Source organism: Hippocampus guttulatus, chromosome 15 (genome assembly GCF_054856545.1).
Source record: "Hippocampus guttulatus isolate MCC_2025c chromosome 15, RoL_Hgut_1.0, whole genome shotgun sequence".
NCBI lineage: Eukaryota > Metazoa > Chordata > Actinopteri > Syngnathiformes > Syngnathidae > Hippocampus > Hippocampus guttulatus.
Window position 1 is genome coordinate 3,713,619 of NC_141275.1, and position 26,172 is coordinate 3,739,790.

The following is a 26,172-nucleotide window of genomic DNA, read 5'->3' on the forward strand; positions in this document are numbered from 1 at the left end:
AAAGTCACTAAATACTGTAACAATATCTTTAAGTTGGCAACACTGAAGACAAGTTGTTGCTCTTGCTGGCTTACACTGACACACGTTCACATCTACATAAAAGCAACACGTACTCAATGTTTTAATTGTAATTCATAAATGCTGCGAGGGCCAGTCAGAGACTGAAGACGGGCCGGCTGTGGCCTGCGGGCCCTACGATGCCTAGAGGTGCCTTAAGCCTTTAAATTCATCCATGAGATTGATATGTCGGGGAAAATATGCAAAAACAAACCAGCTCTTGGTGCTCATTTCAGAAACGCACCCAAATTGTGATGTGCAAACTCGATTAATGAAGGTGTCTAAAGTCTATATGCACAAATTAAAACATTTTGGATCTCTGTTGGAAAGTCCTGAAGTACCGCATATTGCGCACTATAAGGCGCACCTAAAAGCATTCCATTTTCTCAAAAAGCCAACAGTGTGCCTTATAATCCGATGTGCCTTATATATGGATCAATATTCCGATTTCTTGGACGTAGTATTTTAAATGTTCTGTAAAGCGCTTTGTTACAGCTTCAGCGGTTGTGAAAGCTCCATTTAAATGAAGCTGTATAGCAGTGGTCCTCAACTAGAAATGCTGTCGGTCCACTTTTTTTTTTTTTTAAATAAGACCAAGGTCCGGTCCCATGCACGGCGGTCATGGGGAGCAGGGCTATATGCCCATTTAGTATGGTCAAGCCAAGCTTATACAAATCAACACTCCTCACAACCAACCAATAATGGGGTGCATGAACTGACACAATCATCCATTTTGAATGCGTGTGTATTGGGATGGACGCGTGCTGACGCTTATGTATGGGCACACCTAAAGTTCAGAGGAGCCAATCAGCGCATCGTATATGCCGACATGCCCTGCTCAGCCAGGGTCTCCAGTTAGTCAAACATTATACACACACGCTGCTGCGGTCCTCTGCAATACATCTGTTAGTGCACGCAAAGAATACAACGTATAATTTTAACAAGCGATCACGGTAATGCGCAGATTATAGTCCAAAAATATCAAATGTATAACGTAAAAATCACTTTATATTTGATTATTTTATACAATTTGCAGAGGGTCCGGACAGAGGAGGTCCGGACAGAGGAGGTCGGCGGTCCGGTCGTGGATCGCGGTCCGCCAGTTGAGGAAGACTGCTGTATAGTATTGTATTGAGTGTAGCTCCATCTAGTGGATGCATAATGAAATCGCAGCCACTATCGTGGCTTCTATTCTATGCACCTTATAAAGCGGTGCACACTACAGATGAAAACAGTTTTAAAATAGGCCATTCATTGAAGGTGCGCCTTGTAGTCCGAAGCGCCTTTTAGTGCGGAAAATACGGTATTGTTTTGCCGCAAGAATTCTGACATCCGGAAGAGTTGTGCCATAATAATACGTTAACATCAACAATCAATGAAACTCATAGCATCTCCATCCCTTGTTATTACCATGAGCACAACTGAGTTTGTTGTGTATGTGCGATATTTCAGGCAAGAAGTGCTGAGATCCCCGAGTTGCGGAGCGAGCCCCTCATGCGCTCATGCAGCAGCAGCACAGCAAGCATGAAGGTCAAGAATGTTAAGAAGTTAGTAGACACTCCGACGCAGACACAACACCCTCCTGTCGGGCTCTCTTGTATGTGTATGCGTCTCTTCTCACATGCTGTTTAACGCCTCTTCCCCTCTATTTCTAGTTTATTTCTATCTGCAACCTCTTATTACTTTCGCTGTATGCACAAAACTGTATGTTTTCCTCTCAAAGTGTTACAAGTGACTGGCAACACTCTGCATGTGTTTTTCAGGCTTTGTTTTACCAAGGGCCACTTCCCCAAACTGGCAGAATGTGCTCATTTCCATTATGAAAACGTGGACTTTGGCACAATCCAGGTAATACAGGTTTTCTATCATTTTGCTTATCACGTACCATTTTTATAATGTGACACAGTATCATGTACAGTTTTTTTTCCCTCTTTATTGAAAATCTTCATGGGCAAACTGTACAGTGCATTTCCATAAAGTATTGCGCACACATAATACCTTTCCACACATTTCACATGATCACAGTGTGACAGGCCCAAGCATCATACTGCAAAATCTTGACAAATTCATTATGTGACTCTCAACTTTTTGTCAACAATGCAGTGTTCAGAATGAATCAGCATGATACTCTGTATTTATTTTCTTTGCCAAATGATTTGGGATTGTGTGAGACATTGCACATGGAGAATTGTTGATCTGTATCAGTGTGTCAAGCGTATGTATTGCGATTTGGGAATATACACACCACTCAGCAATTATGTACTCAAAATCCGCACGTGTGTGTATCATCATATTTGTAAATGGGGCATATCAGAGGAGGTGGATATGTCCACAATGAGAAAAGATGTCCATCCTTTCCAGTCTCCTCACCTCTTCTGGTTTGAAACCAGTAGGGGTCAGCAGTCAGACAATTTGATCTTCAATTCTGTTTGATGTGAAGAAACTTGAGTTCGGTTCACCCGCAGCACGACTGTTGCTGTAAGTGGGTTACTTGTTTCATCACGTGCTCTTTTAACATGTTAATCGCGAGTAGTGATCGGCTTGGTTTGTCTGTAGTGTGTCTTGGGTGCCAGTAAATTTGTCTTTGCCATCGTGCTTCTCGTAATGTTTTCTAGTCGTGCTGTTGTTTTGTCTGCCGCATTGTGGTTCTAGGATTCACCAGTCCTCCGGTTACTTGGGTTCAGTGAGCGGCACCTCAAGCGCAAACCATTAATATTGTTTTGTTTTATTTTTGCCTTATTTGATCTTATTTTACCTTTACTATTTCATTTCATAGCGCTTTGGTCTGTGGCGTCTTCTGGTCATTTGATTTTATGGATTTTGAATGTGTTTTTTTTTAAAAAGCTTTTTTTTTCTGTCATGATTTGACTCACACCAGTTAACAAATTGCCGTCAGTGTTCCAGGTACTTTTTGAGTATCTTATGCAATAGATATAATCTTCATACGACCTCACAGAGGAGGTGCCATGTAGTTGAATTTGAAATGGTTGAGAGCAGGTTGTGCATGGCAATTGTTTCACTTTTCCTACTTGTAGCATCGTTTACATTTCAACGATTGAGGTGTGTTAAATCTGCAGAGCTACTTAGGAGGGAGAATTGGTCTCATGCTGTGGAAACAATTTACATAGTGAATGAATGCATTCAACGGTAGTTTTTCTTTTTGGTGTGTGACATATTTATCCCTCAGAATTATGCAATAATGTCTTTACAGGCTGACACAGTTTGAGGCTGTCCAAAACAGTCGATTTTGACTTTCAAAAGAAACAAAGCATGTTACGTCTGCAAACTGCATTCATGCGTTCGATTTTGTGAGCCGAGAATAATGTCTGTCGGTAGTGTTTGCTGCAAATTTCAAGATTATTGTTCTTGGTGATTTTGGAAAGTTGGAAGTTGCAATTGGCCTCCCATTGTGAGTGACTCGCTTTGTTAAACTTTATATACTGTATTTGTAACTCGGCATGTTTTGAAGACTGAAGTAGGTTATTGTAAAACAGGGGTGTCAAACTCATTTCACATTGTGGGCCACATACGGCCTCGGTAGATGTCAAGTGGGCCGGACCATTAAAATTATACCATACTCTGCTTTAAATAACCAAAATATCATGTATTTCCTTTGTTTTGGTATAAAGAAGCACAGGATCATTAGGAAAATGTTGAAACGTAATGAATATATCTTTTACAAAACATTTCATGAAATGCAATACATGTACTTTTATCATTCACATACAGGTATATGCATTGCTACTGATCCCACTGATTGTAGAAAGGCACAAAACTTTCACTGGTATTGAAAAATATAGTAATGCACTTTAAGATTAAATGAGATTTTTAAAGAAAGGAATTTTTAAACCATGTACACGTACATATAAAATCTCAATTTAATCCCTGCCTAAGCTTTACAAACAAAAGAGAAAATAGTCTGCCCCCTACCGTATAATACATGAATTGCATCATATTCAAAATATTTATTCCGTGTTTTATATGCATTATTTCACTTTTAAATGATCGTGCGAGCCTGATCGAACCTCCTCCGGCCTTTTACAATGTAAAAAGTTATGCTCTGTAGGTGACAAATTTAATTTTATTGTATTTAAAATATTACCCAGTGAAAGATTTTCACATTTCTGGTTTGTATGGGTGATTTCAATGGTTACAAAAACAACGAAAGGCCTTTACTCTCTGCTGTACATTCTGTTCTTCAACTTATTGTTGACATATTTGTGTTGCACTGACGAGCCAAGACAAAGCCACCAGACCGTTTTCGCACATTGGCCGTTGATTTCCATTCTATAGTCGTCGTCATGTTTCTCCTCTTTGCCATCAGTGATACGTTCCTTTGGAGGCATCACAAAAGAACCGGAACACCACAGCCAAAGCTTGTGGAGTTATTTCTTCGGATCTTCATGAAGCTAATGAAAATGAATTCGGAGCTTTGTCTGTATCCCCCCAATCATTTTGTTGTTGTTAAGATGAACTGTAAGGACGTACTCTGAAGATTGAGGCAAGTGAAATGAACGGTCTCTAAACTGGATGATACATGCCAAATGTGTACCGTATTTTCTGCACTATGAGGTGCACCTAAAAACATTCAATTTTCTCAAAAGCCGACAGCGCGCCCAATAATCTGATGCTCCTTAGATATGGATTTACAGTCCCTTCATATTCCCCATTGAGTTGTTTCCCTGTTAGTGTTCCTATGCCATCTAGTGGTGATTATTAGCAGGAACCAATTGTAACCTAACAGAGTTCTGCCCGACACTAATTGGCATGCGCATTCGCCAACACACACTCAAACAGATAACAACTCTGTGAGCTCTGTGCAGCCATTATGAAACGAAGATAAGACCAAAAGCATAGTTAACTACTGACTAAACGAAGGAAGGAGACAAGCAAGACTTCTAAGGATATGTAGCCCCATGTGGATGTGAGCCCATGAGGTTTGTGTGCCTTTTTGTTGAATCAATTGTCTTCATAACGTTTGTCTTTCATTTATTGTTTTGAAATGCCATTTGTATTTATATGTTTCATGTCCGTGTTTGTGACCAGTTCTGCATGGCTTTGCTCTATATAAATAAAGCTGTATTGTATTGTATTCCTTTAATGTAGCTCCATCTAGTGGATGCATAGTGCAACCGCAGCAATTATTGTAGCTTCTATTGTATGTGCCTGATAATGCAGTGCGTCCCGATATATGTGAACAATTTTGAAATGGGCCATTAATTGAAGGTTATAATCCGAAGCGCCTTATCATGCAGAAAAAAAACAGTCCTTGTGGAATCAGGTTACTGCTTCAGAACACATGCATATTATGTTTACACATACTGAAAAAACAATTTGAATAACAGATGTGAAGGAGTGCCTCGCTCATCTCAAGAATGGTTTGCACCATTGTAAGAGCCATAGTTTTTTTGTGTGGCTTTTTTTTTTGTGCACAGTCATGCAGCTAATTAAGACTGACATCTTGGTCAGCCTACCTTGCAGACCGGCTCACCATGTGGTGATGCATTAGTTGCAGCTCCCTTTAGGCTCAGACGTGACAGGCTTCCCCCTGATTGTCTGTGCACTTCATTTTGTCTGTGCTCCTTCCATTCATCCATCTTTCTATCGATCTTCCCCTCCATCATTTGCCTGTGTCCGCCCCTATTGGCCCCGCACCATGACACAATATGCTCCAACTGTTCGCTCACCCTCTTCTCACAAAAGACCAAGGGTGACGCAAAGAAATGAATTCCCTTACCCAGTGAGATCCAATCCATCAACGGCGCTGTGATGCACCGAGACGAGCACACACCCAAGCCTTGCAAATTACAAACACGAGTATAGTCCAAAGGTCAAACAGAATCTGATTGTTTTTAAATCTTTATTGTTGAGTCTGTTGGTCTAGACAAAGCAATGTAGGCCTATAGCCCGCAAGTAAGATGATGTTAAGCTCCTGTCACATGTCTTCACAAAAGAGATCCGTGGATATCTTGCAGAGGATGATGTAACTGTTTAGACCCAGCAGTGCCCCGGTTTGAGGAAACAAAAGAGCAGTTGGCGTGCGCTCATTCTCGACCTCCTTCATCCTCTGCTCATGTGCCTCACACATTCTGTCGATTTCGCCCATCCCCTTCATCGTGTATGCTTTTGATTTTTCTCGCACAATTGGAAGATAATATTGTGGAAGGGGCAAGTGAAAATTGGCTATTTTAAGACATTGATGAGTCTTGACTTCTCATTAATCGTGCCTTGTCACTTGTCAGGATCGAAAACAAAGAGCGTTTTTCAGGCTTAGCGTTTAGGTAAACAGCTAGGTATTATTATTAGTAGTTTAAGCTATTAAAAAAATAATAGTTTACTTGAGACGTAGTTACAATTAGTAGTACTCTTCTTGATCACTTTATCTTTAGTGATACATACATACATACATACATACATTGTCCATCCCTTAACTTGTCATTTGAGCTCAAACTTCCCCTGCCAATCGCATCTCTGACGCGAACAACCATTCGCACATTCAGACAAATTCAAGTTATTAATTATCCGATATGAAATTTGGACTGCACAGGCATACATGGATTTATTTTGGCAGTTTAACTATGTCAGTGGACAGCTGATTGTGTTCTCAGGTCATTGGGTGCATGAAAAGGGTTCAGACGCCAAAATATTTTCCAACAAATATCAGGGTTTTTTTGTTGTTTTTATTAAGTAAAAGTATAAATTATGTGTGTGTTTACGATTCAAACATCTGTCTGCCTGAAGGCCATATGCATTCGTTCTCCCATAATCATGTTCCTCCCAGGATTTGGCCATGGAACTAATGTACAGCGGAAACATCACGTCAAACGACAGCAAGAAACATCACTGGTGCAAACATTTTCTGGAACACATGCACACAATCTGACCATGGAATTTGCATGTGTGATATAATGAACAGAAGTAATTTCAATTTTCCTTTATGCCTTCACACTTGATAAACTTCCCTGTCCTTTTCTGACATTTTAAGTGCTGAGGTGGTTGCTTGAGTAAATGCTTCCTGAAATCATGTTTAGAACACTACCACGCTCATAAAGGAAGTTGAGCTTAGTGTTATTTTTGGGGGGTAGGGGGGGTGAAGTGAGATTGTTTATCTCATTGACCTGTTTCATAATTCTTCTCTACAATATCGTGGATTGGATTTCCCAAGCTTTATTGAGCCAAGGCAGCCATTTTACGTTAGACAAATTTCACACCACCGAACCAACAAAAAGTATGAATACCGTAAATATAAGGTGCCCCCAAATATAATAACCCCCAACACACACACACGCACACACACACACACACCCCAAATCACCCGTTTTAAAAAAAAAATCTCTACACGTACTGTATGTATAATACATTCCCTGATTTGTACGTATCATTCATTATCACAGTGAATACGACCGAGGAGTGAAAACATACCAATTAAGTATAAATGTTTTAAAATACATGTTAAAAACTGTACGTAATTTTCCTCCTGTTCCCATACAATATATTATTTATATAGCACTTTCACAACAGTTACAGCTGTAAGAAAGCGTTGTATAAAACATTTCACCAATGATTAAGGTCTTTCAAAGAATTAAAAAAAATGTTTTCAAAATTTTGTTCGTAATTTTGTTGGTAACTGCTTTTAAATGTTGTGCTTTTAATTATGTGAAGCACATTGACTTATGTAGTGACTGTGTATATGCTGCCCAAAACCTGAAAAAAAAAACAGTCTAATGATGCTATCCAGTTGCTGTAAAAAAAATAATTACAATTAGTAACGTACATAAAAAGGAGAGGCACGATTGTTAGGTTAGGTGACTGTACAATATGCCTTTAGCTAACACCATGCCCTTATTTGTGAGCATCATAATTGCCGGGAATAGCTTCTGCCAATGCTATTGGGCTAATTTGGCTAGCTGATCCACATTCATACAGACTATGATAAGCGCAGAATATGAGCACAGATCATGTACTTACTTTTTGTCATTAGTTCATTTCCGAGAAGAATATCGCAACGGTCTGTCCGCCCAGGGCGCGGGAGGGAATGTTGAGCTGTGTTTTCGGGCCATTGATAAAAACACTCAGTCCAAGTACCCGTTCCAGCATTACTAATGTTAATCGGGAAGTGTGCGCATGGCTTGCTGTCAGCAGTTCCTCCAACCCTTGCTGATTCCATGCAGCACAAGTCATGAGAGTCATTAATGACACAAAGTGTACACCAGTAGTATTGTGTAGTATGGGTCCATGAGGTTATGCTACGTCCACCAATATATATTGTACTTATAAAGAATTCGAATTACCGTATTTTCCGCACAAGAAGGCACACCTAAAAGCATTCAATTTTCCCAAAAGCCGACAGTACGCCCTATAATCCGATGCGCCCTGTATATGGTATATTGTCTCTTGATATTCCCCAATGAGTTGTTTCCCTGTTAGTGTTCCTATGCCATCTAGTGGTGATTATCAGGAACCAATTGTAACCTAAAAGGGTTCTGCCCGACACTAATTGACATGTGCATTCGCCAACACACACTCAGACAACTACTTTACGAAGATAAAACCTTAGCTGAGTTAACTACTGACTAAATGAAGGAAGGAGACAAGCAAGACTTCTAAGGATATTTAGCCCTATTTAGTCCACAAAGTTAGTGTGTCTTTTTGTTGAATCAGTTGTCAGCATGACTTTTGTCTTTCATTTATTGTTTTTTAATTTGTTTTTATTTATATATTTAATGTCTGTGCTTGTGACCAGTTCTTATGTCTTTGTTACAGCTGCAGCGGTTGTGAAGGCTCTGTATACATAAAGCTGTATTGTATTGTATTGTATTGTATTCACTTTAGCATAGCTCCATCTAGTGGATGCATAGCGACACCGCAGCAACTATTGTAGCTTCTATTCTATGCGCCTTGTAATGCAGTGCGCCCGATATATGACAACAGCCTTAAAATAGGCTATTCAGTGAAGGTGCGCCTTAAAATCTAAAGGGCCTTATAGTACGAAAAATACCGTATATTTTCAAATAAACAAATACAGTAAATACAGTGGGTTGATCACTCGTTGATTATTGGTCATTTCATAAGTCACTTACCTTCTGAAAAGTGTGACCACCCCTGCTTTTTGCAAAGTGGGTTTTTTTTTCGGGACCCTTATTACTCCTGGATTTTACGATAATTTCACCGGAAATTATCACAGCAAATTATGATACACCAAGTTGATGTAACCATGACTTATTGAACGAATAACAACAGGTGGATACACATGTTTATTGTACCTTCTGACACCAAATTTAATTGCTCTCCCTATTGCTACACATTGCTGGGAGAGGCCGATGAAAAAAGATATTTTTATCATTTATAAATAATTTTCTGACAAATGAAGTCAAATTTGAATAGTTTTCCCACGACATCCCCGATCATCTCTCATGAGACACTCATGTGCAATGCCAGCCTATTTGGGAAACAGTGATCGAAGAAAAAAGGTGACAAATATGCTTCAATATGTTTCAAAGACAGAGAGCTGCAAGCTTTGCTTTTTCATGTTTTGACCTGTGCCCACCTGCAGTTTCCTTCATTCTCCATACTAGCCAAACTCCACCTCCTAAGAAAACATCACTGGCTAGACCTGGAACAGTTTACCGGATATTGCTTGATGCACTTGTGTTCAGTGGAATGTGGCACAGGTTGTTTTATTTTATTAACCAGCAGCTATACCTTATATCTGCCCATCTTTGAGAAAAAACAGGGTGCAATTCTTCATGCATGATTTGAAAATGGGAGGTCAACGTTGCCTCTCCTGGGATATATTTGAGAGGCCACATGTTTTTATATATTTATTGTATCGCTTCAACCCATCTCTGGTAGAGCAGAGCATTGCAGAGTTGAACTAAGTGGGTCACCGTTGGATTGTCATTTTGATAATCATAAGCAGATTTGTGCTCAAGGAATAATTTGATTCGCATGCAGCCCCTCAAATCAAACAATGTTTCATTTTTTTCAAGGAGGCCGGAGCAATTTTCTCAGCTATTTTTTTAAGCTTACTTGAGAGTCTCTTTTATTGTGAAAGGGGACAATCACACACAAGACGCACCATAGCGAGCGTGTGACCGCTGCAGGTTCCGGGCAGCTGCCTAGTGACCTCTCCTGGCTCTTATGTTGTCCTCGTGGGTGCAGTCATTTGCATATACTGTATTTCCACCCATCTTCCCAGCAATAGGCTTTTGTAATTAAATTCATATGTTCATGGAAAGTAATTAATCACAGCTGATAGAATTTGCAGTTTCCACTTGTTTACTCTTTTTTTCAACTTGAGTGCATGGTTGGGACACTTTTTAATTGGTTTGTGTGAATATCATCGATGGCTTTTTTTAAATTGTAAAGTTGAGTGCCTTTTTAATGGCGGAAATGGACCGCTTAAGATTCTGTGTTGTGTGGTCTGCAGAGTGTGCACTGTGTGCGAGAAGGCAGTCAAGAGGGAGGACTGTGCATGTGGAACGACTTTTTCCGCAAGTGCACCCATCCTCCTCCCCACTTTTACTTTTTATTTTCACCCCCCATTACCCTCCTGCCCCCTTGCATGTCCTTCTCTCTCTCTCTCTCTCTCCATCCTCACTCTTTGTCCCGGGAATGTACCAACCAGGGAGGGGAAGATGAGGACGGAAGGGGGAGGGGTGAAGTAGCATGTCAGACATGGGGTGAGGAGGAAGAAGGGAGAGAATAGCATGTGGGATAGAGAACACACATGCAGAGAAAACAGCAGCAAAGTTTTGGATTGCTTTCCATTTCTGACGCCGTTTTAAATTATTGGCCACATCGTGTTCTTGTTCGCTCGATCGCCAAGAAAGAAAGAAAGCCCAAAAGCAAACGGAAAGAAGAATCAGCATTGGGCATCACAACGGCAGGATGGCTACCAGGGCCAAACGGAGGAGATGAAAGCTGTCCGGTTAAGGAATCAACCATTTTAACATCACCTCTACCCCTGTAAAGCTGCAAGTATTATTCTCTCCTTTTCTCAAAGTGTCACCAAGAGAGCTCATATTGTTTGTGGAACAAATCCGGAGAGTTAGTCTTGAACGTCCCCTGCCCATTGGAATTGTGCTCGGGACGGGTGAAACTGGACTCTGTGAGGCGGGATGAGAAAAAGAGACTGGGGACAGGTGTTGGGCATTAAAGGAGGGGGAACATGTTGGTGTGAATCTCCACTGCCTGAAGCGGAAGGAAAGTGTGGCAGCTAAGACGTCAAATGCATGAAATCCACACTTGACATTGCTGTGAGTACTCAAGTCGTGTGTGTTGACTTTTATTATGAACCGCCCTGCCATGCGCATGAGAAATAGTAACTTGTTTGTTGATGGAAAAGTAGTGCTGATGAATGTTAAATACTTTCCATTATGTTTGGATATTGCTCACAAATTGCTGTCGTCGGGGGGCCGGGAAGCTCAGGTGCCTGAAATGTAATTATTGGTTAAAACAGTGCCTTGCTCATTCTTTAATCTTTTTCTTAGGATTCATTGATCCCTTTCCCCATTGTCAAAATAGCACATTTGAACACATTTGTATTTGTTATTATAAATCCTTATCGACCACTAAGTGTGCTTCTGTTTGGATGGATCCACTTCAACGTTAAGATGGGGGGGGGGGGGGGGGTTGATTTGGATTCTTTAGAATTGAATACATATATAAAACTTGTAAGCCAACCTTTGCAATGAAGGTTGACGTCCTCTTCAGAATACGTTTCTGTCCGATTGCTATTTAATCTCATTGTGCTTGTAACGTGGGCCAACGACTCACTAAAAGCAGAGGCACTTGCTCGCATATAATGTTATTTCCATTGGAGATCAAATTGCTGTTTTGAGCCGTCTTGTGTTTATGGTTTCCTGCACCACTGGAAATTTCGGTGTATCTTTAGAATAACTTTTAATAGCGTGTGCCGTGAGAGTGCAGCTGTGAGTCAACCTGCTGGCTTTTTCCTTGTTGCCTGTTTTGTTGCAAGTCAAATATGAATTCTTTTAATCTTGTCAAGTCTGCTTTTTCTTTTATTAACTGTACTGCACCACGTTGGTGAACCCCGCTGTGGACTTATTTATTGTTAGACTTCCTCTTTTAAATAATGACTCTGCCCCCATTATACCTAGAAAAACAGAGTTGTGGGTGGATGCATTGGGTGTAGAGCACTGGTGTCAAATTCAAGGCGCGGGGGCCAGATCTGGCCCGCCACATGATTTTATGTGGCCCGCGAAAGCAGATCAAACATGTCAACTTCTATGATGCTTGCTAAAATCTGTCATTTCAAATTCACATATGGAATAAATATTAGAGATATTGTAATCATTTTCTATTTGTCAAACCCTCATTACAGTAAGTTAAACAATAGTTGAATAAACCGTTATTCTTGAAGGCTTTCTATGGTCATAACAGCCCTGCAAGGGAAACGGTAACTACAATGTGGCAACAAAAATGTGTTTGACACCTCTGGTGTAGAGCCACTTGACACTGACCTCATCAAAAAGATTTTGAAATGAACTACATTGAGATTGGCCACCTCGTCCGACACAAAATTTGAGGCTGTTGTAGATGTAAAGATGCAGCAGTAAATGTCCCGGTTGACGTATTTTCATTCCGGAAGGGCATTTTAATTCGCATTTAGGCGCATTTTCCAAATTCTCCAAACCTTCCCATTCTTGTTGTCGACATTGTTGTACAATTGTCACACTTGCCTTCATTTGACCTTCGCTCTACACTTTTGATTTTCAAACAGTGAGCTCCTCAGTGAGCTCCCCGCATCGCAAGCACACTTATGTAAGATTACTTGGATGAAAGTGCTTGTTTGTTGGCACTCCACTTATACGGCTGAATAACAACTTATCATTATACCTCACGTTTCATATTTGTCCCAATAAGTGACAAAATACGACACGAGAGTTTTGTTTTTAGCACTGCTTAGGTCACACTTGTCACTAATCTCCCTTCTTGGGACTATTTTCTGTATTTAAGGAAGATATGATGAATTGTCATCGACATAAAATAGCTGAGGCCAACAAAATCTGGAGGACTGTTAAAAATGTTCATCTCCTTTTTTTTTTCTCTTTTCATTTTCCATTCTGATCGCTGAGCACAGACACCATCCAAATAGTTTTGTTGTCAAATAATGTAGATTATACCCTGGCAGCCAACCCATCAGCAGAAGAGCTTTCTAAACAGAAAAAAACCCTCACAGATACTCTGGGATCTGCTCATTCAAATAATTTGTCAACTCAGCATTTTTAACCCACTCAAAGGTCTTAGAGTTGCCTGTGTGGCCTTACAAAAATGCACGATGCAAAAAATAGAAAATAACGCTGAAAAGCGTTATCTGTAATTACAGAACTATTTCAGACAAGATTTGTGCGTTTTAGTGTCTGTACATGAGAAGTTTCTTTGGGGTTATTGTAGTCATCTGCACTTTGTACGATTTCAGCTGTTTGCTGAATCCAATTTAACAGGAGTTTGTATGTGTTAATCCCCAACATGACCACCTTCCAGTTTTAAGGCGAGCACCTTTGTGCAAAATATTATTTTAGTCATTCATTTTTTCTTTGGGGCGGCTTGGTGGTCGACTGGTTAGTGTGTCGGCCTCACAATGCAGAGGCGCACTCCAGCCTTCCTAAGTGGAGTTTGCATGTTCTCCCCGTGCCTGTGTGGGTTTTCTCCGGGTACTCCGGTTTCCTCCCACATTCCAAAAACATGCGTGGCAGGTTAATGGAACACTCTAAAAATGTCCCAGGTGTGATTGTGGGTGTGAATGGTTGTTCATCTGTGCGAGCCCTGTGATTGGCTGGCAACCAGTTCAGGGTGTCCCCCGCCTACTGCGCGAAGACAGCTGGGATAGGTTCCAGCCACCTTGTGAGGATAAGCAGATCAGAAAATGGATGGAGGGATGGATTTTTGCTTTGACTCTTGAAAAGATTCAGGCCAACCAAATCGATTGACTTGTAAATGTTATGTTACCTAAGCGGTGGATATGGTTTTGAAATATTTGTCATGCTGTCTTATTTTTGATATCACAAAACCATGTTGTTTGAACACATGTAGACTTCTTGTATCCACTGTACATTTGAGTTTCATATTTTGTTTGTTGAGTCGCTGATGGTGTAATGGTACACACGCCAGACTTGTGTGCGGGCAGCGTGGGATTGCTTCCCACACTGTAACGGTGTGAATGTGTGTGTTCAGGGTATATAGTCTGCCTTCCGCCCGAAGTCAGCTGGGATAGGCTACAAAAACTCCCCGCGACCCAGTTACAGCTAAGCGGTGTTGAAAATGGATGGATGGATGGATTTTGTTTGTGGAATTGGATGAGTGTCATGCTATTCTGCTTTTATTATCCCACACTGTTTACGGAGCTCATGCAGCTTTCTGTTATGCTGTTCCTTGATCAGCTACGTGCCGACCAAATCAGGGTGTAGTGAGCCAGACTAGCCCCGCATGAATTTAAATGAGCCCAAATGTGCCTTTGTTAAAGACAATTGCAAATACCTGGCAAAAATGGATGCGCCGCTTGTCTTCAATGGATTGAATCTAATGGGGGACGATAGGGGAACTTAGCTGTTTCCTTCTGATTAAGGTGTAATATCCTCACACATTAAGTCGCTTCAAAGTGAGGGACGCTCTTACGGTCATAAATATGACATGACATCTAATTAAATTCAGCACGAACACAAATTCACTAAAAGCGAGTCCGAAATAAAAGGGAAAATGTCTTGGTTTATTGGTTCTATCTTCTAGGTTTTGGAATGTGGTCCAGATCTTGAGTCATGAAAATCGACTTCAAAAAAACATGTTTAAACACCTAAACACTTTTGTCCACAAATGAAAATGTGGCATGAAAATTGTGACAACAATGGAAATGTGAAGCCATAATTCCTGTCTTGTCTTTCAGTTGTCTCTCGGCGATGAACAGAGTGAAGTGACGCGAAACAGCCATGAGTCCAAAGAGCTCGTCTACTTGGTTCATATTTACTGTCAGGTGAGGTTTCATTTCATGAGTCGTCATAAAGAAGTACGGACACACTCTCAAATGTACACTAACGCAGAGAAACCTATGCCAGGGGTTTAAATTCAGAAAGCGTTTCAGATTCTGATCCAGCCCGCTTTCCTCAGAGCAACGCCTGAAATAAGATCTGGGTTGATTAACTCATTAATTTATAAGATCTAATCAGTGTTAAAATCTAACTGGAAAGAGCAATAAACTGGCGCGCAAGCGAGCTTTTCATTCATTTACGACTTGGGGGGGTGCTGAAATAGGTCACAACTGTTTATAAAAATATGAAAAGCCGCTGGCCCTGGACGTGGCGCTCTCTGTGGCCGCACTCTGCGCTCGTGCGGGTGAAATCTTCACAACTTGGTTTATAATGTGTGCTATCCCCGAATCAAAACACCCTAAAGAGCTACTCGGTAAATAATTACAGTCCAATTGCATTTACCGCTCTCCTCATGAAAAGCTTGAAAAAAAAAACAACAACCTGGAGGAGGAAATCATCACATGACAGCCAGACAAACTAACTGTTTGCCTATCAAGCGGGTGATTGTATAGAAGCCACTCAGCTCTTAATTTCACACCGTTCAAGATTCTTGAACAACCTAAATCCCATGGAAGAGTTTTATTTGATGGTTTCAGTTCTGCTTTTAATAAGATGCAGCCACATTTTTTAATTGAAAGGTTCACCTCTCATTTTATGCTAACAGTCAAATTTTATTGATGATCTTGATCTTATTGCTGATCTTTGATGACTGTTTTTTTCTTCATGGGCCACCAATCAAATCATGGCCGTGCCTTCCCCAAATTTGTCAAATGTAAAGATAATTTACACGACTAGTATCTATAGTAAAGAGGTCGGCATAGTTTTTGTGAATTATAATGAATCATTTTAGGTATTTTGGATCCGGTTTAGGTTGCATTGTGAGAGCATTGTTAGGCAAACAGATTAAAAAAAATCTATTTGGTGTCAATAGAAATATTTAATGGACCGTATTTTCCGCACTATAAGACGCACCTAAAAGCAATCACTTTTCTCGAAACTGACAGTGCCTTGTAATCCGATGCGGTTTATATATGGATGAATATTCTGATTTCTTGGATGTCGTATTTTAAATGTTCTGTAAAGCACTTTGTTACAGCTGCAGCGGTTTTGAAAGCTCTACATCAGTGGTTCTTAACCTTGTTGGAGGTACCGAACCCAACCAGTTGATATGCGCATCCACCGAACCCTTAGTGAAAAATAAAAATATGATTCGAGAAGTGTTCCTTTAGTTTTGCGCGAGATGAAGGTTGCTCAACTTGGCATGGCAAATCATGCAGATAGGATGCTGAGTCCCATCATGTTCCGGGATGTATGTGAATCCATGTTGTACATATTTGTCTGACCACTTTCTTTTTTTGTTCGACATTGCATGTGTTTAAAATGTATTTATTTTTTTTAATCACGACAGTCACACACTGACTACTGAGGGAACTAAATTTCCCGCAGCACTGATTGGACAAGCACTGCAATGTGATCATCCGCAGCCAGTGATGGCCAAGTGGGCGGGTCATAACTAATTGACATGTTGAGTCGGGTGTGTCTCAACCTCCATGGCAGAGGCTCCATCGAACCCCTGAGACTGATTCACTGAACCGCTGGGGTTCGATCGAACCAAGGTTAAGAACCACTGCTTTCCTTAAATAAAGCTCGATTGTATTGTATTGTATTCCCTTTAGCATAGCTCCATATAGTGGATGCATAACACAACCCAGCCACTATTGTAGCTTCTATTCTATGCAGTTTATAATGCGGTTCGCCCTATACATATGAAAACTGTTTTAAAATAGGCCATTCATTGAAGGTGAGCCTTATGCTCCAACAATCTGTACTTTATGGAAAGTGTCTTTACTTGTTTTATACGCTGTCTGTACAAGACAAGATGTGTCTGAATTACATCATGGGAATGTGATTTAAAATCAATGGAGCCCATCTTAAAGTCCTCTGCCATCTTTGGACAGTGTGGGTGGTATAAAAAGCAAACCAAATGTTACCCAAACTTGATCACGTACTTCACGCTTGTGAATTTGCAGTCATGCCGTCAGTTTGATGATATTAAATTCCCGATGCGGAAAAGAACCTGTTCAGCAAAGAACTTTTGTGCTTCTGCCATAATGCATAAAATGTGGAATAAACCGAGAATCGTTCTGCTTCCCCTGCTTCTGTATGGTCACTGGCTGTAGTTGTTTCTGTAATGATGAATTGTTTATCATTTATTTACTTCACTTTCCATTTCAGCCCTAAACAGAATTTTTTTTTCTTCTTTTGACTGAATTTCCCTTTTTGGACTCATAAAGTATTCTGAATCTGAATCAAAACATGAGCTGCGGAAAAAGGCTACATAGTTGAGACCTCCAAGTTTTAAACCGAGCACATTTTGTGGTGTATTCTCTTGACTTCATTATTCATACTGATTCTTCATCATATCGTTGTCTTCATCTTTAATTATTATAGATGGAAGCTTTGTAAACTCAGAGTCGGCTGTTTTCTACCCAGTTGAACATTGACTGTTTGGTTACATTTCTGTATATAATTTGGCATGTGTAGTTCTGTATAAAATGTCATAAACTCAAACAAACAGACCTACTCCAGCTGCAGAGCAGTTTTGCCCTAATCTACTCCTGTGACATTTGCGATTTTTTTTTTCTTTCTTCATGCGTTTCCATCCGCAGAGGGGTATTCCTTTTCCTCGTCCTTGGCAATGACACACAAGTATGTGACTGTTTAATTGGATATTCCATCTACTTGGAGCCACTGGAAAATTGTTAGATCTTCCCCAGAACTTTCGAGAGAAAAAAAACCCCTGCAACTCACAAAGAGTTGAGTTTAGAGTTTGATTAGAAATAGTGGCAAAGCACAGTGAGTTGATTTCCACAAAGCCAGGCCAGACGTGCATGGTTACTGGAGTCCCTTTATGAAAGTGGGGCAGGAAAGCTTCATACGTTCACTGAGCCCGTAGAGATTTTCAGCCCCGCCTGGCGCAGCCAGTGCTTTAAACACCACAAGAATCAGTGGGTTGAGTGGTGTGCTGCAGTCCCAGCGCACAGACCTTGGCCCTAGAACAGAGGGATCTTTTTAGGCCAAATCAAAGCAAAAATCCTTTTCCACCACAAGTTGCTCTCATTTGGAGACGCATTCTCAATCTCATTTTGGTAGAAACAAGGAGGGGAAAACAGGGAATGGCTCTATTGTTTTACATTAAACTATCTGCCTATTGTGACAAATATGGTTGCCATGTTTGTCAATAGCCTAGCTTTGAAGTGGCTAACGTCGCTTTTGCTACTCAGCACTCATAAAGATTTAGTTTGGAAAATGTATTTGGCTGTTGATTGTCACACTCAGCGGCACTCTGGAGACTTCAGTATTTGTATACAAGCAATCATAAAGTCAATTTTTCATCATGTGTCCCCTTACACAAGGAATTGCGTGTAGGCCAATTAGACTGTCACAACTCAACAATTGCAGCAGAACAAACGAATCTGTCAGTTACATAAATAAGCTCATTATATAAAAGGGGAAAGCCCGGTTTAACATTTGGACTTCAAATCGAAGCATCTTCAGTTTATTATGTTGGAAGTATGATTTTTTTAATTTATTTTTTTAAATCTTAGAAACCTGCTATGTCAGGTCAAGTTTTAGTTATTAGATTGAGGGCGGGGGTATGGAGGGTGAACTTGTATCAACTATCACTTTCAGTATTAACAGTGAGGCCAATATACATGAGGCTGGACCTTCTTTTTTTTTTAATTGTTTATTCTATGTTACTAACAACCAGATGATAAACTGATTCTACCGAGCGTAGCACCTTGTATAATAGCATAGTCTGTAAGAGAAATTGAGCCAGAACTACCTACATTATGTTTATCAGAGATGGAGATATCAATTTGCCTCTAAGAAGGAATCAAAACTAAATCTGAAAACGAATTGTTGTCAGTAGTTTCACCCCAGTCCTGAAGGTGGCGATAATTTACAGTGCCAAATTAGTTTGCCAAAGCCAAACAAATGAAACGGAGAAAAACAAGCCTGTCACTCCCATTTTCTAGACCTCTTATGCCAAAGCCTATTCAAAAAGACTTAGGCCTGGACAAACAGACACACTCATGTCAACTTAGTGTCTTCACTGAACCTAACATGTTCATAACACGCATGTTTTTGTAATGAGGGAGGAAGCTGGAACAAATCCATGCAAGCATGGGGATTAAACGCCACAGGAAGTGCAAAGTTGAGATTCAAACTGAACCTTCTAACTATGTGGCAGATGCTCTCAACAGAAGGCCCATTTTGTTGCTTTTCACAACGATTTAAAAAAAAAAATCTGGATCTGAAGTGCTTCATCTGTGGTCCATGCCATGCCTGTGTGCAAAGTTTTATAGAAATGAATTAAGTAGCTTTTAGTTAAGTTACTGGTACCTTACCATATACAAATTAAGAATAATTGCTCCGTTGCTTTAACTCAGTGTTTTCTTCTTTGAAGGGTCGAAGCTGGATTGTGAAACGGAGCTATGAGGATTTCCGTGTCTTGGACAAGCACCTGCACCTTTGCATATATGACCGCCGTTTCTCTCAGCTGCCCGAGCTGCCAAGACTTGACAGTTTGACTGATCAGCCAGAGGTGACCTTATAAAATTCTATGCATGCGTGCATGTGGACTGTAAATAACGGTCGCATCACACTGTTAAACCTTCTCCAGAGACTCAATTTTACAGGATTAGTGTTCCAACAAACTGACTCATAGTCATAAACAACAACAACAAAAAAAAGTCAGTGAAGGGAAAAAAAAGCTCTCGACAATACTTCACACAGTGAAACTCCTTTACAACGAAACCTACATGTGCGAAAATACCCTCTAGTGTGAAACAATCTTCATGCATGAAAGCCATTCCCTCTGTTCTGCTTCCCCTTACAATGAATATTTTGTCTGTTGCGTAATAGGAAATCCTTTTCTCCACCCTTGCCTCGCAAAGAGGTTCACTACAACGAAAACAAGCCTACCGCAAAAGTCTAATCCGACCTCAGCCTGCCACAGCCACTGCTATTGCTTCGCTCGGAAATGGCAACAGCACCCACCACAGCTCGTTTACACATGCGCAGTAGTACAGGAAGTATTTGTTATTGTTAGCACGTGGTTAGAAATTTCACGAGTAGTTTCAGACACAGCACGAATGTTGCATTGCTTGGTATAAAATAGTTACAAAACGGACCTTTGCAGACCAAGGCTCTTCACAAGAAGTAAACAAAAGAAAAGCTTTAACACTTAAAGACAGGATAAAAGTAATAAAGATGAAAGATGGAGGAAGCAAAGTAAAAGACAATATGGAAGAAATTGATATAAGTGAAAGTGAATGCTGATCGAAAATTTCGCAATTTCTTTCCCTTTTTTTTTCTTTCTATGCTGGCTATGAAGTGTCAAATAAGTGTATGCTCATACTTATGCACTATTGGAATAAAAATAAAGAGTACACTTACACGTTTTTGTGTGCGTTTGTGTTTACGTCTAAGATAAAATTTATTATAGTGAAAAGTTCCCTGTTGTGAAAAATTTCTGGGTGCAAACATGATTTCGGTGTTGAGGAGTTCTACTGTAGTAAGCTTTTAGTGTGAGTAAAATAACGTTTATATGTTCATACAGCTTCGTTTGCTAGCATTATACCCAGTTGGTGGTAAACGAGGAAAGGGCTTTTTTTTCCTTTTCTAACAGAGGTTAAAACTGAATATTCCACCATCGTTTCAACAAAGCTGTATATGTGCCGCTATGATTGTGCCCTTGAGTGCTTGAGAATGATTAAGAGATCGTGAGTCACACCTTCTGTCTCAGATTGTTTTTTTTATTACAAAATGAGGCCAGTGAGGGCGTTATTTTCCAGAACCTTTAAATCATGCACCGCTGTCGAGTCATCCGACATTTTTAACATGACATAATAAAAAATGTTTTTAACCCTATCAGCGACAGCGGTTACTATAGTGGACAGCTTATCATGTTATCAGGTTATAGGGTGCATGAAAGGGTTAATTCCAAAGTCTTTTTTGATGTTTTTTTTTTCTCTCATGTTAGTCTGTTTCCCAAATGTTGTTGGGTTACCTCTCCCGGCTATCAGCCATTGCTGACAACAAGATAAACTGTGGGCCTGCCCTCACGTGGATGGAGGTATGTAAACACTTTCATCATCTGTTGAAGAATCAGTGTGTGGCAGTGTAAATAAATCCAAAATTGGATTACTTTGAGTGAAAACAGACATCCAAGATGCTTGATTCATTTTCGTCCAAACTGTCCAAAGTCTGGCCCGGGGGACAATTGCAGCCTGTGTTGAAATTTCTACTGGTCCACAGCTTCTGGCATAAAGATCATAAAATGTGGCCTGTCAGCAAAATTGACTGCAGTGGAAAATACACATGAACAAAAAAAAGCCATTTTATATTTCAATGTAAAATGGAGCAACTGGTTAGCAAGTCCACCTCACAATGCAGAGGTGCAGGGTTCAATTCCGGCTCTGGCCTTCCTGTGTGGAGTTTGCATGTTCTCCTTGTGCCTGCGTGGGTGTTCTCCGGGTACTCTGGTTTCCTCCCACATTCTAAAAACATGCATGGCAGGTTAATGGAACACTCGATATTGCCCCTAGGTGTGAGTGTGAGCGGGAATGGTTGCATTTGTATGTGTGCCCTGCGATTGGTTGACAACCAGTTCAGGGTGTCCACCGCCTACTGCCCGAAGACAGCTGGGATAGGCTCCAGCACACCTGAGACTCTTGTGAAGATAAGCGGGTCAGAAAACGGATGGATGGATGTAAGATGGCAGCAGACCCGTGGCCACGCGCCTAAGAGCATTTTGAAATACGCTCAAAATGTACTTTGATTAGTGTTTGGCATCATTGTGAATTTCCAAGCTGCATGACCCTTGTGTGACCTTTTCCAGCCCATTTTTAAAATGGAGACTGTCGCGAAGAAAAGCAAAGTTGACAGAGAGGGCCGTCACTTCCAAGACAAGTGGAAAATGGCTTCTTCTTTTTTTTCACTGAAATACAAAATACCTCGGTCTGTCAGCCTTGACAAGAGACCGTAGCAGGTTTCAAGGAATTCATTAGCAAGAGGTACTTTTTTGTATTGTGACGATAAAGGAGTCAGTGTTCTCAGAGCAAGAAGTGAATCACATTATTTGATCTAAGTTTACATACACAGTTAGCTCTGAGCTTGCGCCATCTAACTTGACCACAGTGCACCCAGTTGAGTCTCACGTGGAAATGTACTTTTTGTTCTAAGAATGGTGCCAGAGACTGTATGCACATGATGACATTGATGTGATTTAATTACGCGTTCGTCTTGGTGGTACAATATCAGCGACCATCCCGTAGTGGCAGGGAGAGGCAGAGAGACACTTTGAAGAAGATAACTCTTGTTACATTGTTGCTTTTTGCCTCTCGGATGCACATTTTTTTCTGATAATTGCGTGTCTTTTGTCGAAAGAAAAAAAAAAGATAAACCCCCTGTCGTGGGTGGATCATCTTTCATCTACTCTTCTGTGCATGTATAATTGAACACAGGCACTTGGATTTGTTATGCAAGTCCTGCTGATATGTAGTGAAAGCAGGTTATGAGTTATGTTTCTCCGAAAGAAAAACATTTTTTTTTTGAAGAATTACTAGGGCTACAACTGAAGTCTATTTCAATAATCGATTAATATGTTGATGAATATGTATTGGATTATTTTGTCAATTAATTGATGAATTGGGTTAAAATCATGTTTTAATTTCCATCCCTTTATTCAAAAATTGATAAGGTACCGGAACAGAATCAGACTCTACAAACGTAAACTCAGATAAAGGTATACAAAATATTTATTTACAGCAAAAATGGCGCAAATCCAACAAAGTACAATTAATGACACTGGTTGGCACACCACGGGAAAATGAGAGAAACCAAAAACTCTTGCCAGAAGGCAAGGGAAAAATATAAATGAAAATAGCTTGTCAACAAAGGACAAGATGACTCAATCGTGGAAATACGAAAAACGAGAGTAATATTAAACATAGGCAAACTACTTACGGAAAACGGAGAACCAAGTACAGAGAATGAGAATATGGAGCAATATCAAGAACGTCAAGAAAACTGCACTTGAAAGAATAACATGAGCAAGGCGAATTATCCGACAATCAGTTGTCGTGCGGGATGTCCTCAAATAGTCTGCGTTCAAATGAGGAACAGGTGCGCAGCAGAAAAGACCGGAACTCCGCTGTCACCTGTTGGGGACTAAACAGAACGGAATCATGACCAAAACAAAACATGATTTCAAGTTGACAGTGTAGAAAGGGTATTAACTTTTCAGAAAATAGACAAAATTGTTAATCAGTTTCCAAAGTAAAAGCAAATGCATTTTGATTAAATACAAAAATAATCAATCTGCTTTCATGAAAGATGACAAAAATCAGCAAACATTTTCTATTCAGGAACTGATATTTTGAGCGTTTGGACAGTTCTCATTAAAAAAAGAATCTAAACAATTTATCAATTGTCAAAAATAGTTCTTGATGAATATGATGATCGATTAATTGTCCATTACCATTCTGCACTATAAGGTGCTTCAGATTATAAGGCGCACCTTCAATGAATGGCCTATTTTAAAACTGTTTTCATATATAGGGTGTACTGCATTATAAGACGCATAGAATAGAAGCTACAATAGTGGCTGTGGTTGCACTATGCATCCACTAGATGGTGCTACGTCAACGATAATACAATACAAAACAGCTTTATTTATATAGAGCCTTCACAACTAACAAAGCCATGAGAACTGGTTACAAACACGGATATGAAACATATAACTACAAATAACAAATGCATTATAGGGCGCACTGTTGGCTTTTGAGAAAACTCAATGCTTTTAGGTGTGCCTTATAGTGCAGAAAATACGGTACAGTAGTTGGTAATTGTAGCTCTAGCAGTTTGTCAACATTGTTACCTTCGTTTTTCATGTACAGTTATTGTACATTTGAACACAACACTATAACCTTATTGGCTCGAATATAAGACGGTGTTTTTTGCATTGAAATAAGACTGAAAAATTTGGGGTCGTCTTATATTCAGAGTCTAGACATTATACCCATCTACGACACTAGATGGCGCCATATATCATGGAAGCGAATGCTGAACTTGACTCCCCAGGCCAAAGTGAACCCCTGGCACGAAGAATAAAAATAAAAATAGTGGTAAGAAACTAAAGAGAAGAAAATAAGATAACAGAAAATGGAGAAACGTAGCGACAATCTGGAGAAAAGTGGGTCGAAGATCGGCCAGGTTAACCGGCAGCTGAGGAGAAGTTATGATGTAATTTACATTTCAAAAACCAGAAGCCATTCATTTACGAATGTGATTGCACTTTAGTTTACATATATACTGTAAATGTTCAGATATTAAGATTTGAATGAGGCAAAATAACATGCTTTTTCTCTCAAATATATTGTTATAATCATTTGTTTCAGATGTACTGTAATTATTTTCTGTATAAAAATCTATTTGGTGTTCAAAAAGACATTTTTCAAACTTGAGTCTTGAAAAAGAGGGGGTCGTCTTATAATCAGGGCCGTCTTATATTCGGGCCAATGCGGTACTTATTATTGTCAAATGTGCAGTATGTGCAACATACAGCACAGATGAAATTTCTTCCCTCTCAAACAGACAAGACAACATACTCAGTGCTGATGAACATGTTGAATGCCTTTTGATTCCTTCATCTGCTTTGCATTTCTATTTTAAAGTCATAAAATGACTGTAAATCTGTTGGATGTTTTGCTGTTTTGCATTTCTTCACTTGAAACGTTTTGAATCAGTCGTGTAAGCATCACAATGATTCAATTGAGCCCCGTAGCATTGATGGGGGTTTTTTGTTTGTTTTTTTTTCCAGGTTGACAATAAAGGAAATCATCTTTTGGTTCACGAAGAGTCATCCATCAACGTGCCCGCAATTGCAGCTGCCCATGTCATCAAACGCTACATTGCACAGGCTTCAGACGAGCTTTCCTTTGAGGTGACACCAATACTCTCCCAATCTCTCTTGCAGACTTTCTGACAGTACACAGAATGCATTCCATTCAACTTTATACAGTGATCAAGTGGAAAAAAAATACTGGAAACTAGTTGGCTCTTCCGGTAAAACAACTGAAACTAAAGCTGGATCCCAAGCCTGAAAATCTAGTCGTTTTAAAGCAATTATTGTGGAAATATCGTACTGGATTTTTTCAAAGTGACAAAAACCTATTTTCTCTTCTCTTCAGGTTGGTGACATTGTGTCAGTGATTGACATGCCTCCGAAAGAAGACACCACATGGTGGAGGGGGAAGCATGGCTTTCAGGTGTGCCAACACAACCACATCAAAACATCATCATACCCTACCTTTACATACATGCAGTGAATATTCAGGTTGCTGGGTACCATTTCATGCTGGGTACCATCTCAAGACATCATTTGTCATGTGAATGCTCCAGAAATTCAAAGTCGTAGTCATTGGCGTTCTGAACTTGTGGTAGTTGATATATCAAAAATTGAAAGGCTTCTTCCAAACTCCATACGCGCTTACCTGTCACTCAGCAAACCCGTACAATTTGATTTGTTGTTGGTATTCTGCTGCCTATATGTGTACAAAAATACAATCCATGCCTCATTAAATTTGATTGAATCACATTACTGTATACGAAGTACAATGTGTACACATTTTATGGGGAGTTTTTTTTGGGTGGGGGGGTTACCGTATTTTCCACACTATAAGGCACACCTAAAAGCATTCAATTTTCTCAAAAGCTGACACTGCCCTTTATAATCCGATCTGCTTGATATATGGATCAGTAATCAGATTTCTTGGATATAGTATTTTAACTCATTCAAACCCTTTGACGTCTAAAAGCGTCAATTAACGCATAGTCCCCGCCTCCCCATGACGTCTAAAGGCGTCAATCACGCTTTTACATGGGGAGGGTGCAAGAGAGTCTGATGCAACTTCTCACTGAAGGAGCAGGCTTGACTGCAATGTAGCAATAGTAAAAAAATAGCCAGCAGGTGGCAGTGGTGCAAAAGTCCACCGTTGTT

General features: G+C 40.1%; 1 protein-coding gene across 4 annotated transcripts in view; it reads left to right on the plus strand.

Annotated features, from left to right (window-relative positions):
- arhgap32b (Rho GTPase activating protein 32b) overlaps positions 1-26,172 on the plus strand; it is a 99,045-nt gene that overhangs the window by 40,617 nt on the left and 32,256 nt on the right. For 3 of the 4 annotated variants that reach the window (XM_086130957.1, XM_086130958.1, XM_086130956.1), the window contains 7 exons: positions 1,510-1,604; positions 1,821-1,905; positions 14,963-15,049; positions 19,576-19,713; positions 21,154-21,246; positions 24,994-25,116; positions 25,364-25,441. In XM_086130957.1, coding sequence (XP_085987083.1) covers positions 1,510-1,604; positions 1,821-1,905; positions 14,963-15,049; positions 19,576-19,713; positions 21,154-21,246; positions 24,994-25,116; positions 25,364-25,441 — 699 coding nt within the window. Of the gene's footprint in view, positions 1-1,509; positions 1,605-1,820; positions 1,906-10,784; positions 11,316-14,962; positions 15,050-19,575; positions 19,714-21,153; positions 21,247-24,993; positions 25,117-25,363; positions 25,442-26,172 lie in introns of those variants that run through there. The other variant, XM_086130959.1, reaches the window with a different exon arrangement.